The 19,754-nt window shown below is 43.1% G+C and overlaps 1 protein-coding gene and 1 long non-coding RNA gene across 3 annotated transcripts in view; one reads left to right on the plus strand and one right to left on the minus strand.

Annotated features, from left to right (window-relative positions):
- Nucleotides 1-7,562: 7,562 nt before the first annotated feature.
- On the minus strand, nt 7,563-8,682 carry LOC146968306 (uncharacterized). 2 transcript variants are annotated; one of them, XR_015034205.1, is made up of 4 exons: nt 8,582-8,652; nt 8,372-8,480; nt 8,197-8,265; nt 7,563-7,633 (listed from the first exon to the last, which is right to left on the minus strand). It is a non-coding gene; the product is annotated as an uncharacterized LOC146968306 (long non-coding RNA). The 2 variants fall into 2 exon arrangements; XR_015034204.1 differs by having other exon boundaries at nt 8,372-8,682.
- Nucleotides 8,683-8,913: 231 nt separating this feature from the next.
- The window catches only part of LOC146968307 (coxsackievirus and adenovirus receptor homolog), a 49,672-nt gene continuing 38,831 nt past the window's right edge, over nt 8,914-19,754 (plus strand). The window contains exon 1 of the mRNA XM_085760310.1: nt 8,914-9,079. Coding sequence (XP_085616436.1) covers nt 9,001-9,079 — 79 coding nt within the window. The 5' untranslated portion in view covers nt 8,914-9,000. The remainder of the gene's footprint in view (nt 9,080-19,754) is intronic.

A 19,754-nucleotide genomic window follows, 5' to 3' on the forward strand; every position in this document is an offset into this window, starting at 1 on the left:
TTTCCCTGAATGTGTCCTGTCAGACAGAGTGGATGTAGCTGCAGCTGCAGTCAGGCTCTGGAGGGTTAACATGGTTTACAGTCCTCACTGTGTAAAGAGTGAGGTTATAGGCTACATATAAAATAGACCACCAGTCTAACAGTGTGTGGACCAGACTTATTTCAGTTAACGCAGAGAACTGTCTCTGTTTTAGCTGACTCTTCCTCCTCCTCTGTGCTCACCTGTTCCTGTGACAGCCAGTGTTCCTAGTTTTCTGATGCCTTCAGTCACTTTTTATCATCACTATCTGTTATTGTAGGGTTTTATTCATCCACGAAGGAGCTGATGTTTTCACTCATGTCCCTTTGAGTCCTGTGATTGTGTGCAGCTTGGTGCAGATAATAATCTGGGTCCAACAGATGCGTAGGATTGTTTGGCAGAGCTGCATGTAGGAGCCATTCTTTAGTTTGTGTTTTGTGCGAGTACTTTACTTTGACCACAAGGGTGCAGTACCTTTTCATTTTGTTTGCTGAACACCCAGCAGCTGCCCAGCTGCCTGAAATGAAGGGTGACTGGTTTGAGTTGGATGGTGGTGGGTTCACACAGTTCTTACCGACAGCCGGAGCAAAGCCAGGGATCTTTGTTTTTGCTTCAATCCACATCAACTACTGTTTTGTTAAAAAAAACCTTTTTTGTTACAATAAATGGGAACATCACCCAAAGAGACCAACTTTGCACAACTGTATTTTTTCTTTTCTTTTTTCTTCTGGAATCGAGTAAAGATCTTCCTCAAGCCACCATCAGGTGACTAATAAGTTTTTGTTTTTGGAAAGTCACCACACACGAACACAAGTTGGAATGTGTCTTGTTTGTGTTGGTGTGGCTCCATCTATTTTCTGCAAATGCACACTAAGCTATATGTGACCGATGTTGTTGGTTTTGGACTTGCCCTGAGCGAGGATTGAACCTGCAGTCTTCCACACTGCAGGCGACAATGCAAAGCATTTCACCAAAGGATAAATTACCATTTGGCAGGCAGGTTTGCACGTCTTTTATGGGTGAGTGAGTTTACTTCCAGCACCGCTAACTGCCACACTACCGTCATTTCACCTTACTGGTCCCTCGTGACTGTGGCACACCCGCGGACCTCCGTTACATATACAGGCCAAGCATGTAGCTGTCATATGCTTCAATAAAAAAAACTCCACAGTCCAGTCCAGTCCACTTTTTCCAAACATGTGTTTATTGTTTCGTTTTTCTTTGACAAATAGGGTAAACAAACATTTATAGCAGGGTAAACATACAGCTGGCCCTGTAATTAGGGCCATGGGGCAAATGCACCGGGGCACTATTGTTGTACTGCATGTTTCTTCTGGTCAGCCATTTTGTTAGTACTTGCAGTCTAATTATTCCTTCATACATTGTGCTACTTCAACAATTCATATATCAAAACATGCAGGTTTTCCTGGACATACTATTACTTTTCTTTTCGTACTATTTATACTTTCTGAAATATTGAACTTTTTCTGGTTTTGTCCTGCAGCAAATGCATTAAACTCCCCAACAACTTTCAACTCAACTACTCATTTAACTTCTAAACAGTAAACAAACTTCTAAAGTTTTCACCCTGTATTCAGCCTTTTCGTATCTTCTACCATTACTGATTTAAAGCTTTTCAAAGCACATGAGCATTTTTGACTAATTTCATACTTTTCAATGGGTGTGTATTGCATCTGTGGAGAAGAGGCTAGAGTGGATGACGTCATCACTTGAGTGGGATAGAGGAAAAAAGCAGCTTGAACATCTCTCTTTTAACTGCCCCCGAATCCACAAATTATACTCTACACTCACTAGGGGTGCAACGGTACAGGTAGCCCACGGTATGATACGTACCTCGGTTTTTGGCCACGGTTCTCGGTACGGTTTCGGTATGTGTTTTGTGCAGAGAACTTTTTTTTTTCTCCCAAAATAATGTTTAAAATTTATATTATTTCTAATATTAGGCTACTACTATTTATAGTATTTCCTTGTAGAGCTCCCCTCTCACTCTCACTCTCTCTCTCTCACACACACACACACACACCTGGGGTCCGTTTCAGGAAGCAGGCTCAACAAACTCTGAGTCAAATCCCGAGCTCAGGGTTGATTGAGCCTGAGCTGGAAAACTCTGAGTTTTTGGTTTCAGAACAGCTGATCAGAATTAGTTCAATCAACCCAGAGTACGTTGAGCCTGAGGGAGGCACAAGAAGCCATCATCAGCCTGCCAGGGAGCAGGTTTGCTTCACAGCACATTTAAAGGGACAACGAGGAGTTTTGGAAAAGCGAAGCGTTTTCACACTACATTTATGAGCCTCCGCACCGTAAAATTCTTTTGACCGGCGCAAGACGGACTCATGTTTTCATTCATCAATAATTAAAGTCAGAGGTTCAAAGAGGTTCACATACCGTCGTAGTTCCGACCATAAACGGCGATTCAGCTACGTTATTCTCATGACTCGTTGCGAAACTGAAAGTAAAGAAACGCTGGTCGGCTCGACCAGCATCTCCGCCACCACTAATAGTAACAAAATAACGATAGAGACAGAATGATATATTTATCGAAAATGGGCCCATTAACAAGTGGTGACGGAGATTCATCCACATTAACATGAGACTTAAAGGGACAACGAGGAGTGGTCCCCCAGGGCTCGATACTCGGACCTCTTTTATTTTCTTTGTATATTAATGATTTATTTGATGTTTGTAAGGGTGTTAACGCACAGCTGTACGCGGATGACGCGGTTATTTTCACTCCCGCTAAAAACATGACAGAGGCTGCACAGATCCTCACAACAGCTTTGTCTCATGTTCAGGATTGGCTCACTAATTCATGTCTTGCCTTAAATGTTAAGAAAAGTGTATGTATGTATTTTGCTAAACAACCACTCAGGCCGGATCATTCTGGTGTGTTTCTGAAAGGGGAGGAGCTTGCCTTGGTAGGCGAGTTCAGATACCTCGGAGTGATTCTGGACCCTACACTTTCTTTCAAAAAGCACATTAAAAAAGTAACCAATTCTGTTAAATATAATTTGGCAAATTTTAGACAGATAAGAAATTCATTAACTAATAAGGCAGCTCTGATGTTCTTACACTGTATGATTTTCTCACACATAGATTACTGTTTTACGAGTTGGTCACTGGCATGTACCACCGCACTTAAACCAATAGACTCTCTTTACAAAAAAGCCCTAAAGACTCTGGACAAAAAACCTTTTTCGTTTCACATCTGCAATATCCTTAAAAAGTACAATTTTCTCAGTTTTCACAGTTTTAAAATGTATAGAATGGCCTGCTCTGTGTATAAAAGCTTTCATGGTTTGGCTCCACCACCATTGAAAGAGTTCATCAAAAAAAGAACAGTGAGAGGCATGAGCACCAGGGCTTGCGAGAGAGGTGACTGCGAGATTCCCCACAGGCGCACCTCATTTGGGAGGAACGTGCTGTCTGTGGTGGGGGGAGGCATTTGGAATAGTCTTCCCTCCACTACAAGGGAATGTCCCACTTATTCCTCTTTTAAAGGGAATCTTAAGCAGTGGCTTAAGGACACACAAGAGTGCGACCATTAACTGGACCTGGGGCGATATGATTGATTGTTTACTTACTGTGCTGTCTGGATGTTGTATTACTGTTATGTCTTGCACATTAATGTTTGTCCTGTCCTAGTACCGTGTCTAACATTGTTTTTATTGTTTTGTCTTTCTTGTCTGTGTAGTGCACTTTTATGTATTTCGCTATATGTATTGTATTTATTGTTTTGTTTTTATTCCTTGTGGTGTACTGCTGTATTTTATTTATTTATTAGGGACGTCGGACGCAAATTAGCCGCCTGGCTATAATCCGGCATATTTACAGCAGTATTTCTTTTAGCTATACTAATGTTCATTAATATGCACTGTCCCTATTCAAATAAATGCTATTATATTATTATTATTATTATTATTATTAAACAGCCTTTCACTACCTCTCATCCATGTCAGTTAACTCCTCCTGCTGGACATCGTCTTTCTATCGCGCGTGAGCACGCGGACACGCGACCACACACGTGCAGTGTGCATGGACAGAGTCCTGCTGGAACTCTAATAAAAGCTAAATGTGCTAAATTGCGCTAATAACTAATTAATTTTCCCCGCGATCGCGACCAGCGACCGCTCATGCCGGCGCCTGTTTGTTTTTCTCCCCCCCCCCCCCAACGCCCTCTTCTGTGTGTGTGAGCTGCACTTTCAGTTGCAGGGGGGGAGTCACTGTGAGTGTGTGGAGGCTCAACAGTGATTGGACATCGACTCGCGGGGGCGGGCTTTTGCCTTAAACGGCCAGGCACACACATACACGGCACAGCTGCCTGTAAAGCATTAAGAGGGGGACGGCTCTCCATTCCGACACACCCCCACTTCGAAACACCGCTGTTTCGACCCCCCCCCCCTGCAGCTGTCCAAGGTGCTGAACCAGTGACGTTGTTTACATTCTGCTTTGCGGGTTCCAGGGTGCCATTCCGAAGGGCCGCCACTCCGAACGTTTACTTTAATTTGTCGGAATGCCGACCCTTAATTATTTATGGGAAAAGGGTGCCATTACGAACCTGAAAGAAAGGGTGCCATTCCGAACCTGAAAAAATCTTGAATGGTTTACGGCACGGAGTAATCAAGCCTAACTGCGGTGGTAGCGTAGTGGTCAGAGCATCTGCTTTTGACGCGGTGGATCAGGGTTCGACTCCCGGGGGAAATGCATATTAACTGCGATTTTATTGGCCTCTACCTAACCTTTTTACTAAACTTAACCAACTCCTTTCTACATTGCCTAAACCTAACCAAAGCACAGAGCAAGGACATTTATTTTCAGCAGGAGTGCCGCGGCTGCATCAGACCATGGATGTAATGCATCAGACTCGCACCTGGGTGAAACTTTGGAGGGGGAGGGGGAGGGGGAGGGGCCGGTCGGGCGCTGTCCCCGCGGCGCGTCGTGTCAAGCCGGGCAGGAAGTCAAACCACGAGAGAATCCGGTCAATTTTCAAAATAAAACACATTCGGAACGGCGGCCCCTCGGGAAGTTCGAAATGACGGACCTTCGGGAATTTTCGGACTGGCAGACCGTCGGAATGGCGGTCCTTCGGAATGGCGGTCGCCCCCCCTGCTTTGTGGCTTGTCTGTGAAACGTGCTGCTCAGGGTACTGGGCAGATCTGTCCCACTTGCTTTCTCCCCGACTCCGTTGTGGGAGGTCTTCCACAGAGTGAAAGAAATACACTTTTTTTCTCCCCCCCTGCGCCGCTCGAGCGTGGCTGAACCCGGCTTGAGCCCACACGGGCGCGAGGCTGCAGCCGCCGCTCGTGCTGACAGCTGACTGAGGGAGATGCTTTGGTTGGGTTTAGGCAATGAAGAAAGGAGTTGGTTCAGTTTAGTAAAAAGACCAGGTAGAGGCTAGACAGGCCAGAAGCATAATGAACATTATATGTCATTAATATGAAGTATTTGCTTGTTTTGCAGTTAATTATGCACATGATCCATTTCGACCCCAAAAAGGAAAAAAGGAGGGGGGGGTCTTTAGAAAAAATAGAAAACCCCGCTATTACGATGAATGGAAGTCTATTGTCGGAAAGGCTGGGCTTCGGAAAGGCGGGGTGTAACCCAGTAAGAGCTGATGGAAGCTGAATCTTAAATACTGCGGTCCCAGAGCGTATTGCACCGTGCAGGCCGTACCGAACGGTTCGATATTTTACCGAGAACCGTTGCATCCCTAACACTCACGATTCTGGCCACAACTGGTAGCCATGCTTGTCCGCTGGCTCAAAATGAAATATTTTTTAAATGCAGCCTGGGAGCTCTCTCTCTCTCCTGGTTAAAATGTGCCAGTGTCTAACACATTTCTTCACATTGGTGAACATATTAGAGAAAGTAGTAGCACATACAAGTCGAGAAACGTACGTGACGTGTTGGTGAAAATAAAGATTTCCTGTCCATCCCCCTTGCTGTCTGTAAACACTGCTCGAGAAGGTCATGATTATAACCTTTTGCCCTGAAATGAGAGCAGAGGTCCATAGCCTGTTCTTCAAAAGCAGAATTAGAGTTGCAGTTCCTTCTCAGGCCTAAAAATTGGCTAAGAGCAAACAAAATTAAACATGTAGGGAAGTATCCTAACGTGTTTTGAATGAACATGGAAAATCATGGGATAAGTGGCCAAAGTAATAAATCCCAGCAGTATGAGCTAGCATTAGCCCAAGTGTTTGCTAGCACAGGGCTTTTATTTATTCTTTTATATTTTATTTATTCTTAGCAATTTCTGCCTGTTCCTTTTTTTTAAGCATATTTTTGGGGTTTTTATTGTCTGTAATTGATAGTACAGTCAAGGGAGAGACAGGAAATGGGGAGGCAGAGAGGGGAATGACACACAGGAAAGGGCTTCCCGATGCGGGATTCGAACCGGGGCCACCTGCACCGAGGACTGAGCCTCAACATGGGATGGCAGCTCTACCCAGTGAGCTAAATATAGAATCCAATACAAAATCCTCACCCTTACATACAGAGCCCTCAACAGTCAAGCCCCTCCATACTTAGCTGATCTCCTCTCTGTTTACCACCCTGTGAGGTCACTGCGTTCCGCTGGAAGCTACTACTCAGTGTTCCACACAGCAGACTGAAAACCAGAGGTGATAGAGCTTTTCAGTCAATTGCTCCAAAATGGTGGAGCTCTCTCCCTTTTGAGTTAAAGCAGAAGTAAACGATCCGGTGGTTTTGGCTAATGCTGCGTTCCAGGCAGGCTTTTGAAACCGTAAGTTACAGCTTCAAGTCACAACTTACGACTTTGTAGCGTTCCAGGCAACCCACTCGTGTTTCTCCGACCTGTTTTACCTGTGAAAGTCACTATAACGGCCACTCGTAACTTCTGACCCGTGAACTCGTACCAGATCGAACTGGTACCACTTCACAGGTCGGAAAAACACGAGTTACGAGTTTCCTTGAACGCACCATAACGCCTTGTCTGCCGATGGAGTTAGCAGCCCCCGCCCTCGTCATGGATCTATTGGTCCTCGTCCCTACGTCGCCACATTCAGGCGCATCCCTTGGCTGCACACACAGAGAGGACTGCCCCTTTATGCCGTTCTCTCTCCTCATTGGATAAAGGTTGTAGGATACAAGGAAAGTTTTCTCCTGGGCTCAGAGCAGAGCAGAGTGACTGACAGACCCGTGTTTCAGACCAAACACTCTATAGAAGTGATTGCTGTCGGAAGATACAACTATTTAAGACTTATATTAACACAAAAATATCACTTACTTCTGCTTTAAAAGCCGCTTCTTCTGCTGACACTTTTAAAAAACAGTTAAAGACGTATTTGTTCAGGCAGGCATTTCAATAAGCCTGGGGGTATTGTATTGTGATGCTGTACCTCTCTTCAATCGTGCTTTGTTGTTATTTATATTGTATAATAGTGGTATGATATGTTACCCTTGGTTCAAAGATGAGCCAGAACTCCAGTATAAAGTTTTAAAACAACACTTGTTTCTTTATTTATACAAAAGTTATATTCAAATCTATTTATTTATTGGCACATGTAAAAGGAGCAATAATGATTAAAACATCTCCTCTAATGATCAGGATACAGCCGGCCTGGCTCCCTCGGGCTTACTGCGAGTGAGAGAGGGGATAGACAAAACAGTGATTTATAACATTACACACACGCACCTGGCAGTTACTATAACACGGCACCTCTATAGAGCAACCAGACACTGCACACGCTCAAATGCAACTCCTGCCGGTATACACAGCAAACCCCTAAGCCCCTCGAGTTAAGGCAGACTGAGCACACTTGGAGATGGAAGCCGACTTAACATGGTCAATAGGTGGGAGAGTGGTAAAACAAACAAAACAAAACAAAAACAAACAAACAAAATAAATGACGGCTCAGCTGAACAGCTCCGCTCTGTGTAACTTAACACGAGGCCATCAAGGAGCACAATCCTGCTCCGCGGTAGCTGCTCAACTGAACACATCAACCAAACCACAAAGAAGGGGAAAAAGGAACAGCAGTCAGGCCATGCACAGCTGCTCCTCATGCACCTACAACACAAAACAAATACTGCTCACAAACAAACATTTAGCAAGCAAGCCATGCAACATACAAGCTATAAAACATCCATCATGCAATATTACAATACAGACAACACATGGAATAAAATTAATTATGTTACCATACGACTGTCACAGGGTGCACACACACTGATCTGACCGACCCTTGTTGGCTCGCTTCCCTCCTGTAACTGTTTCAGTGACAACAAAAATGCAATATGGTCAGCATCAACATATTCACACACACATATGCTGGGGAAACAGTGGACACTTTATTATGCCTAGAAATCAACATACCTCCTGTTCACCAGCTCATTCCTACCCAGGAGCCCAACCTGCTCCGTGTTTCAGTGTATGCGCTGGGCACTTGTTGTGCAGTTTAACATACAGGAACGGCACCTAACAACTTGAAACACACAACCACACAAATGTACTAATGTCGTGTGCCTCTACATATATTCACAATTTGCCAATTCTCAGTATGGTCTGAAAACTCTAAAAACTTACGATCGGCAGTGCCCTCACACAATCCTCCTCACCAGCCTGCAGCAAATCAGCCGGTGAGGACTTCAGACAGACAGCTGCCTTTCTGCCTGATTAGGGCCTCCTTAAATCTGCCTGTCCGAATTTATAACCCCGCCTCCCTCCAGCGGCTACAGATAGTAGTAGTGGGGGGGCGCACAGCTGGATCACTCACACTTTGCTACAACGAGTTACTTTCAGTTTCAGTTCAGTTGTGCCATGCGCAGTGTGTTTGTTTTCCTGTAAATCACGTGACTCTTCCCTCTGCTGCAGAGCTGGGTGTGGTGTTCAGAACAACTTCCCCGTGCGCCATTTCATTTGTTTAGTGTTAGTAGAGTATAATAGTCACCGTGCTGTCTCCTTCGTTGGTCTGGAGACTGACAGACACTAAAGCTTAGGAGAAGATGTGTTCCTCCTCCTCCTCAGTGTTGAGGCTCTCCCTGTGTCTCCTGCTGTGTCTTCCTCCGTGTCTGTCCTCTGGAGGTAAGATCTGAACTCTGATAATGTAGTTTTAGGCTACTGTAATTACCATGTTTACAGCCAGTGTGCGAAATACCCGCCAATACCCCTCGTAGCCTACGTGAGGCGCGACAAACTGGAGTTATTGCAGCCTAATAACTCCTCCACAGCAACAGCTAAATTGAAACACTGTAGCTTCCTCACTAGTTTATTTTCACATGCGGATCGAGTGAGCATGCGAGAGAGAGAGACAGGTGCGCACCAGATTTCACGTTGCCGACCAACTAAAACGAGGCAGTTGAAGAGAGGAAAAACACAGAGTTTTATTTCTTTATGTCCGAGAGACGTCAGGACGTGAACGAGGGAGGATCGGGTGCTGGCTCAGGTTTAGTGAAACTGTCACTGACATCCGTCAGCAGCTGCTCCAAACACACACCTCACAAAGTTTTGTTAACAGTTACTTTGTTGCCTATAAACATACGTCATATCTGTCGGCTGCTGTCTTATCCTGTGCAATTGCCCCCTTCAAATTTTGCTTTTGAGGCAACCATAAGTTGTATTTCGAACCAGTGTACAGTAGTTACAGTAGTAACCAGTAACCGTGGAGTGGCGGATCACTTACTGTGTTTAGTTAAAATTGTAAAGATATCCACATATTCGAACACAAACGATGCATCTGCCCCATTGTAAAAACAGAGAATACGAGCTACAAGGACCAAAACCCGTCTGCAAGTTGCAATAACAGTAAGACGCTGTGGTCCAGCCAGCTGTAGTCAAGCAGCCGCTCCAACATTTCAAGTGCGCCCTCATTACCGACATCATGGCAAATAGCCTACCCGAAGACAAATGGGAAAGTCACCGATAGCATAGCCTACTGCAGCGTGTGGAAACTTCCTGTTTTCAAAATAAAACGTGGATATTTAACGTATTTAAAGTGTATTTTAAAAATATGAAAAGTGTTAAGATTAGATTTTTAAAAGAAAGAAATGAAGTGTCTCATAAAACAAACTTCCTGCAATGATTTTGAGCCAATTGGTCACATGACCTGGAAGTTATTGAGCTTTGACACAGTCGGCAAGCAAGGAAACGTCACTTCCGGTTAGGGCCGTGGGGGAAAACAAACCGTTTTCCCCATACACACTCATGCAAAAAGGCGGCATTTTAAACCTTTGTCAAACGCTTGTTCGCCGTCCTGTCTTAGTTTTAATCACATGTATATGCTGACAAAGAGCTATATATTAGAAAACTCATCACGATCTGGGTCGATTGCTGTCCGTACATCTTAAAATATAAAGTTTTCACAGCCATAGCCTACACCGAGTCAGCAGGGTCGGCAACCTTCACTTCCGGTCAGAGCGTTACACGTTTGGAGAAGATGAGCGAAGTTCCGATATAAAAGTTCAGGTTGTGGTTTTTGAATTTATTTGCGGTGCAAAATAATACACAATAACTCAGGCAGTGTCTACGAGTGTCTAGAGCCGGCCGGCGGCGACTAAGAGAGCGTCAGATCCGTGGGGGAAGACAAATATGACTGACTGTGAAATACCTAATATTTTTAAATGTACGGACAACAATCAACCCAGATCGTGATGAGTTTCTAAAAATATAGCTCTCTGTCAGCATATACATGTGATTAAAACTAAGACAGGACGGCGAACAAGCCTTTGACAAAGGTTTAAAATGCCGCCTTTTTGCATGAGTGTGTATGGGGGACACGGTTTGTTTTCCCCCACGACCCTAACCGGAAGTGACGTTTCCTTGCTTGCCGACTGTGTCTATAGAGAGCCTAAGTGGAAGCAGGAAGTAACGGTCACCATGGGACCTCAACTCTGAAAAACTCGTCATTCAAATGAACGGGACTGAAAGTTTTGAATTGCGCCATGAGAAAAAACTCTGTCCTCTACCTGTTTAAAACATCACGTTTCATGAAGAGAAATCAGCAGTTTGTTGTAAAGCTATTGTAGAATAAAATTCAGAAGAATCTGTAAGCAGAAAGACTACAAGTCGCGTAGTGACGTCACCATGGCGACCACATGGCGTCCTTCCTTTCCCGTGTCAGTTGGTGACGTATTTTCTGTGGGACACAGATCTGTAGTCCGTAGAGCGTCTTCACACTAAATACATTCTTCTGTTGCCGTTTTATGATAAACGGCTGATTTCTCTTCATGAAACGTGATGTTTTAAACAGGTAGAGGACAGAGTTTTTTCTCATGGCGCAATTCAATCGGATCACGAAATAAAATTTTCTGTCCCGTTCATTTGAATGGCGAGTTTTTCAGAGTTGAGGTCCCATAGCGCCGTTACTTCCTGTTTCCGCTTAGGCTCTCTATACCATGGTCTGGGTGAATCCTCGATTCTGGCTGCTGGGTGTCCATTAAAAAGTGATCAATCAATCAATCAATCAATTTGTTTATTTCGGGCATGTCAATTTAAATCATCATCATCACACTTCATCATCAAATAATACAATACATGGCCGAAAGGGAAAAGCGGGAGAAGCAAAAGCTTATCTAGTCCCGCCCCCATTACCCACAGAATAAGAATATTTGTCATACATACATATCTTTCTGTTTTTTTCTTCTTTTCTTATTATTATATATATATATATATATATATATATATATACATACATACATACATATATATATATACATACATACACACACACTACATTTTCAATAATGGACACCCATAAAGATGTTCCTGTCAAATTGCCTGATTACGTTCTAAATATTACTGCGCTGGCTCAAACGCTTGTTGGTAACCACGGCAACGGACACTCGGACCATAACAACTTTTTTTCAGCGCATCACAGCACTGGAGTCTGTAAACACACCAGCGGTAAGAAGTAAAACTTTGTGTCACGTAACATTTGAGCCGTCACCTCACCTCCCTTCACTGATCAACTATCAGGCTGTGGCAGAGTCACCATGGCAACACGCTGCGGTCACAGCGGGTCCCTCTTTTTTTTTCTTTTATCGCTGAGAGAGTTATTAAATAGTCCGCTCGGCCGCTTATTGTGAAAGACGTATGATTTTAACGGTAAAAACAACATTAAAGCAGATATCAGTGGAATGTTTTTGTTAATATAAGTCCTAAATAGTCCTATTTTCCGTCAGCAATCACTTACATGAAGTATTTCAGCCTAAACACGAGTCTCTCCGTCACTCTGCTCTGCTGTAACCCGAGGAGAAAATTTTCCTTGTGGGATACAAGTGTTATCCAATGAGGGGAGAGAACGGCATGAAGGGCTGTGTGTGCAGCCAAGGGATGCGCGTGAATGTGGTGACGTAGCACGAGGACCAATTGATGCCTGACAAGGGCGGGGGCTGCTAACTCATGGTGCGTTCAAGGAAACTCGTACTTTGTGTTTTTCCTTCCTGTGAAGTCATACCAGTTCGATCTGGTACGAGTTCACGGGTCGGAAGTTACGAGTGGCCGTTATAGGGAACTTTCACAGACAACAGGACGGTAAAAACACGAGCTACGGGTTACCTGGAACGCTACCAAGTCGTAGTTGTGACTTGAAGCTGTAACTTACGGTTTCAAAAGCCTGCCTTGAACACAGCATTAGCCGAAACGGCCGTGCCGATGATATCTGCTTTAAATTATAAGTAATTGATTTAATATGTAGCCTATTTATCTCGTAAGTGACCATGGTATCAGCGGGATAATGCCCGACGAGGTGTCCGTTATCAGAGATTAATGGACTTCGCGGAAGCGTCGGACGGTTCACGCCTCCGCGTCGTCCATTAATTTCTGATAATGGACACCTCGTCGGGCATTATCCCTTACATAATCCTCATATTTACATGAAATGAAATGTATTAGAATAGAATAGAATAGAATATACTTTATTAATCCCTTGCGCTCCAGTGTACAAAGGTAAAGAATATTATAGCAGAATAATACAATACAACAACTAAAAAAAGATAAATTACAATTTAAATATTATAAAAATTACAAAGTTAAATATTACCAGAATTACAAAGTTAAAAACTATAAGAATAAACCCAAAAATGTGCCCCTCCCCCTCCCCCCATCTTAACAATATGAGCAGGGCAGAGACCCAGACTTGAGTTGATGATCCGCTTTATTAATTTATTTGCGGCCATATCATCAGGCAATCGTTGTGGCATTTGTCCACATATCCCAAGCCAGTCTGTCACTGGCTTGGACTTTTAGTGCTGCACTTAACATGTGGAAAAGTTTAGTTCATCTTCGTTTCCATCCACTTATTGATTGAAGTATCTTAAGGTCGTTAAAAATATTAAACCAACAATAAGGAACTTTTCAACCTTCATATAATATTTTCATAACTTTTGTGATGGTACATCGACTTACAACATGTTGAATGACACCTCTGGTGTCATTATGGTCTGTATCGCCTTCACTGTCACTAAGCAGCTGTGAGGAGCATGGTAGGAACCCGGCTCTCACTTCAGTTTCACTTTCACTTTAGCGAGTCACGACGAGGAGGGAGCAGCAATGCGGCACCTTTCCGTCGGATTCAGGGCCGGCTCTTGGCATAGGCGATATAGGCGGTCGCCTAGAGCGCCAACTGCTGGAGGGGCGCCGCCAGTCATGGGAAAAAAAAAAAAAAAAAGATAATAATAATGATTTATGTCCGCTGGCGCCCCCTCACTTAGTGTTTTCTGTGTAGAAAAAAAAAACCAAAACAAATAAATAAACAATGACAAACATGTTCCTAAATTGTGTATAGTCACACACACAGCAGATACCTGTCTGCAGCAGGAATGCTCTCCAGCCGTTTTCTTGTTAGAAATGCCACATTTTCAATTACATGTGTGGCACAAATGCCGGCGCGTTTGCGCGACCGTCTCAATATGTTTTTTTCTTCATATTTCGGTCATTTACGCAGTAGAAATGCGGTTCAACTACTGTGATTGGGAGACTCTCCTCTTTCAAATACACACGGCCGCACGCCCTTGACGACCTGTCAATGAAAACAACTGTGAAGCGCTTCGAAACAGCAGAGTCGTTCAGAGGGATAGAGAGAGAGAAGCAGTGAGGATGATGACGGTGCTTCAGAGGTTTAAAGTTCTGACTAATTTGATGAAAAGAAGAGAGTAGAGACTTCAGCCTGCTCAGACAGCAGGGCCAGGGGGCCACAGCTCCAGATCAGCTCCAGCTCTGTATTCAGACCTGCTGAGCTCTCAAACTAGTTTTTTTTTTTTTTTTACCTCTCAAACAGCACCACAGTGACAACACATATAAATATTGTAAATTTTGTGTGGTTTTTTTGTCTATTTAGTTGATATTTGGAGAAAATTTCTCATTTCGGGCTACACACATCTCATGAAGTTTGAAATGTAACGTGAAGTCAATATTTAGCTTCTGTTATCCCACATTTGAGACATTTGGTGAGAATGACAGTTAGGCCTAACATTTATGCTCAAAAAGCAATTTCACAATTTTTTTTCTACACTTATCGCCTCATATCATACAGTATATTCCACTGCTTTTGTGAAGCCCAGACTTTCGTAAGCACCACAACAGTTTGTTCTCATGATTGTGAAGAGACTAATTTTTTCATGTCTTCACCCAGGATTTACTCAATGCAATTTTACTGATTGTTGTGCAAGTTGTGTATCTCAGGGTCAGAGGGGACATAGAGATACACTGCTATGTTATCGTTATGATCATTATGATCATTGTTGGAGAGAGTAATCTTGCCTAGGGCACCAAAATGGCTAGAGCCGGCCCTGGATTGTGTATGTGTGTTTACTGTGAAATGATTTGCTGGTAACAGAAACTTAGTTTGGACATCTTCTGTTAATTTCCATGCACCGGGAGATCAGGATGTTTACGACGCTACGCGCTGGTGCTCATGGGAAATGGAGTCTTCCTTCAGGCAAAACACTACCGCTTTGGGCCACAGGCGCCGCCAAACTCAACTAAAACTGAAAGTTCTTTAGTACTGCTTTAATGTGAATAACGGCGTTTCCATCTCAGTCCTTTAAATCCAATAAAAAGCCGTGCGTAATGATGTCATGTGCTGTGTTGAGATCATATTGCTGTATCGAATCATCTTCTTGCAATTTAAGGTGTTTCTTTTCATTTTGTACTAAATCGGAAAACAAAGGAAGTCCATCCTTCATCTTTAAAGTGATACGCCAACTTTTATTTTTCGTGTCTTGCCTCACTCCCGAGTTGATTTAGTTTAGCAGTGTGTCGTTAATTTGTCTAAATAACAGCTGTTTACAATTTTGTTCAGATTAATTCTGCTACTCAAGCTCACGGTTCCTTTCACAAAATAAAACACCCGTTGCCCTTTACATACAGAAAACCATGACGATAGAATTTGTGCTTTTACTTTGAAATAGGAAGCTAACCTACCCTCGATGTAGCTAGCTTGAACCAAAATAAAGCGTCTTTGCTTGAACCCTCCGTTTTGACCGATCTCGTCCCGTTAGCGGCATTTGACCGCTCAAGATGCCTTACCGGAGAGTTTTGTCAGCTCTGAGACGAAGATCGGCCCGTTTAGAGTTGCTGAAGAGTGTTTCTGATGACTTTAGGAGGAGGCAGGCTATCATTACCCATAGACGTCCGGCGTTTTTGAGCTAAGCTAATCAGCTGTGTGCTAGGGCTTTGACATTTGCCCAAAAAATCATATTCGAACTTCGTTTGTTTATTAATATTAATATTCGAATATATTCGAATATTTATTGATAATATTTTGATCATTAAATGCCTCCAGTAATATCTATATTGGTATAAAAAAGTCGTTTTTCTGTTGTTCTATGTTCTGTCCACCAGAGGGCAGTATATCAATCAATAGACCGAAAAACAGTCAAACAGTTTTTTTTATTGAGTCAGACTTTACACATAAGCTTAGACAGGTTGTATCCACTGTTCTTATCAAAAATAAATAAAAAATAAGCCAGTCAGGCTAAGTACTGAAAACACAAATAAATAAAAAAAAAATAAGCCAATGAAAACACAAAAATAAATAAAGGTTTAGTATGTCTATTATAAACCAGCACACGCCCACCAGCCACAGGCCCATTAACAGATGGTTTCCAGTGTTTCCCCCAGAAAATTTGTTAGTTAAGGTGGTGTCTGACCTGTCGACGGGGGGGAGGTAGCGCGGAGATCTGTTGACGGGGGGGGGGGGGGGATCGATCGACGGGGCGCCGTGCCGTGCCGTGCCGTATTGAAGTTTCGCTTTCAACACGCGCTGCTGTTATGCGTGCGCGCTTCTCTGTGGTGTGTATGTGTGTGAGAGGATGCGGCCATCGTCCGACGGGGGGGGGGGGCGGCGGCGGCGAATATCGCTACTTTTTTTTTTTTTTTTAAGATGTTAGTTTAGGCGGCAGCTCTTTGTTGTTAAGGCGGCCGCCTTAACAGGAAAGCGCTGCGGGAAACCCTGGTTTCACAATACCAACCACTCACTGACTAATTGTTTAGCGATCTGACAGCAATACGCCAACCAAAAACAAGGCAATTTTGACATGTAAAATTGATCGAACACATCAGTTATCACTAGAACACCATTATAACACTATCGTTATCCGAACAATGAAACAATCAAAGCCTATGCTAATAATTGCCATTAATAGTCCAGTCATTTTATGAGAAAAGGTTAAACAAATTGCAACAGAAGCAAACTCAACTGATTTTGTATCCTCAGCATGTCCTGAGTGAGGAAAAAAAAGCCCCGAAGAATCCCATTAGGGGAAAGTTCCGAAAAACACCCAAACATATCCCATTTATACGCATACCTAAAAAATTTTTTTCACGTGAATAGGGTAAAATTTTTAACCTTTAGATATCTCCATGAAAATTACTGAGTTGATTACTTACATTAAGACAAACAAAAAATGTATTACAAGTTTTTTGAAATTCTTTGTTAACATGAGCAAATTTGCAGAAATTTGCATAAATTCCACCGTTTTGATGGCACATGTATATATGAAGTTGCTGTGGTGGTACCGGCATGAAAATTGGAATAAGTTGACTCCATCGGTCAACCGACAAGTTGACCACTTTAAATTTCAAGATGACTGCAATTTTTCAAGACAGCCACATAGAGCAGGTATGGCATGCTCCGTCTCTATTAATGCTCATGGGTAGCCTTTGGTTCCATTCCTTACGTTTTTTAACTGTAATATCATATTGCAGTTGAAAATGTCTTGTTCAATCTTGTTAACATATATGTTAACAAGATTGAACAAGACATTTTCACCTGCTCTACCCAATGTTTAGATCAGGTGTTGTATGTATGCAAATTAGCCATACGTAATTGGATTATGCACTGTTGGCTCATGTCATACCTGCTCTACTAAGGAGCTGTCTTGAAAAATTGCAGTCATCTTGAAATTTAAAGTGGTCAACTTGTCGGTTGACCGATGGAGTCAACTCATTCCAGTTTTCATGCCGGTACCACCACGGCAACTTCATATATACATGTGCCGTCAAAACGGTGGAATTTATGCAAATGTATGCAAATTAGCTCATGTTAACAAAGAATTTTAAAAAACTTGTAATACATTTTTTGTTTGTCTTAATGTAAGTAATCAACTCAGTAATTTTCATGGAGATATCTAAAGGTTAAAAATTTTACCCTATACACGTGACATTTTTTTTTTATATGCGTATAAATGGGATATGTTTGGGTGTTTTTCGAAACTTTCCCCTAATGGGATTCTTCGGGGCTTTTTTTCCCTCACTCAGGACATGCTGAGGATACAAAACCAGTTGAGTTTGCTTCTGTTGCAATTTGTTTAACGTTGACCCCTTTTTTGGCCTAAAATTACTGGACTATAATGGCTATCTATCTAGCAGGCTACAGTTTACTTGGCTGCAGGATTTTTTTAGTTGTTCGCCAAAAAGACGAGCTGATTGACGTTTTCTGGCTCCAGAGAAGAGCGTTGCTTTGTGACGATGTTCCCCGCGGTGGAAAACACTCGTTCAGCCCTAACAGAAGTCCCACAAATGGCAAGGTAGCAGCGCGCCAGCTGGGCGAGATGGGGGTACTTGACTCTTTTCTCCCTCCACCAGGAGAGTGGATTGCTGTCAGACGGGGGTGGGGGCTTTGGGGGGGCGACCGCCATTCCGAAGGACCGCCATTCCGACGGTCTGCCAGTCCGAAAATTCCCGAAGGTCCGTCATTTCGAACTTCCCGAGGGGCCGCCGTTCCGAATGTGTTTTATTTTGAAAATTGACCGGATTCTCTCGTGGTTTGACTTCCTGCCCGGCTTGACACGACGCGCCGCGGGGACAGCGCCCGACCGGCCCCTCCCCCTCCCCCTCCGCCTCCAAAGTTTCACCCAGGTGCGAGTCTGATGCATTACATCCATGGTCTGATGCAGCCGCGGCACTCCTGCTGAAAATAAATGTCCTTGCTCTGTGCTTTGGTTAGGTTTAGGCAATGTAGAAAGGAGTTGGTTAAGTTTAGTAAAAAGGTTAGGTAGAGGCCAATAAAATCACAGTTAATATGTATCTCCCCCGGGAGTCGAACCCTGATCCACCGCGTCAAAAGCAGATGCTCTGACCACTACGCTACCCCCGCAATTAGGCCTGTTTGTTCCGTGCCGTAAACCCTTCAATATTTTTCAGGTTTGGAATGGCACCCTTTTCCCATAAATAATTAAAGGGTCGGCATTCCGACAAATTAAAGTAAACGTTCGGAGTGGCGGCCCTTCGGAATGGCACCCTGGAACCGGGGCTTTGGAGCACATCTCTTTTCTCTTTGGAGCACATCTTCATCCAGTCTACCTGTTAAAAATAAAATAGGCTAGTATAATAATGCCTGTTAATGAAGTGTTTAGGCTACGTTTTATAATGAATTATTTATATTTCAAATGCAGGGCTAGCGAGTTTGACTTGTTATGAAAAGCAGTAAAGCACTTTTTTGTATTATTTATTACTGATAATATCATCATTCTTACCTCCTTGTGCATTTTGGCAAAACACCTCGCCAAAGAGATCACCCATAGCACTGAGAGCACCGCGCTGCTGTGGCTCCACACCATCCCCATTTTGGTCTTGCTCTTCGTTTGTTTCCTCAATGAGCACTGCCAGCTCCCTCTGAACTTTTTCGCGCACTGCCTGCAGCGACTCTTGCTCCAGATTAACTAGCCGATGGAAACGCGGGTCAAGGTAGCTGGCTGTGTTCAGTAGCAAGAAAGCATCTTTGTTGGGGGTATATCGCGCCCTCAGATCGTTTGAGATCAGTCTTTTAATTTCCCTTAGTCCTGCCGGGTCACCAGTGGATGGCTTAAGTTGAGTCAAAAGTACATACTGCAGCGGGATGACTGCTGATGCTGTTGGGTAATGATCCGTGGAGAGCGCCTCGGTGGTTACTTTGAATGGCTTCAGCACGTCTTTCACCTGCGGGACAAAAACATTATTAATACCAACTAGCTAGATAGCACACTAATATTGATTGATTGATTGATTGATTGATTGATTGATTGATTGATATCTTTATTTCGATCATGTAAACAACAATGTAAAAAAAAAAGAAGAGATAAAAATAATAATATAATAATAAGGAAATAAGTGAACGGAAAAAATGTATACACAAATCTCATAAGCAACGCAGTTTACATGAGCGAAAAGGAGTAGGAAGAAGTATAAACTTATCTAATCCTACCCCTATAATTTTAACTATATATTCTAATTAAAATCATAGCACAAAAACATACATTTATTGTTTATTTCATTCATCCAT

Source organism: Trachurus japonicus, chromosome 18 (genome assembly GCF_045865225.1).
Source record: "Trachurus japonicus isolate A0001 chromosome 18, Traja_1.0".
Lineage (NCBI taxonomy): Eukaryota > Metazoa > Chordata > Actinopteri > Carangiformes > Carangidae > Trachurus > Trachurus japonicus.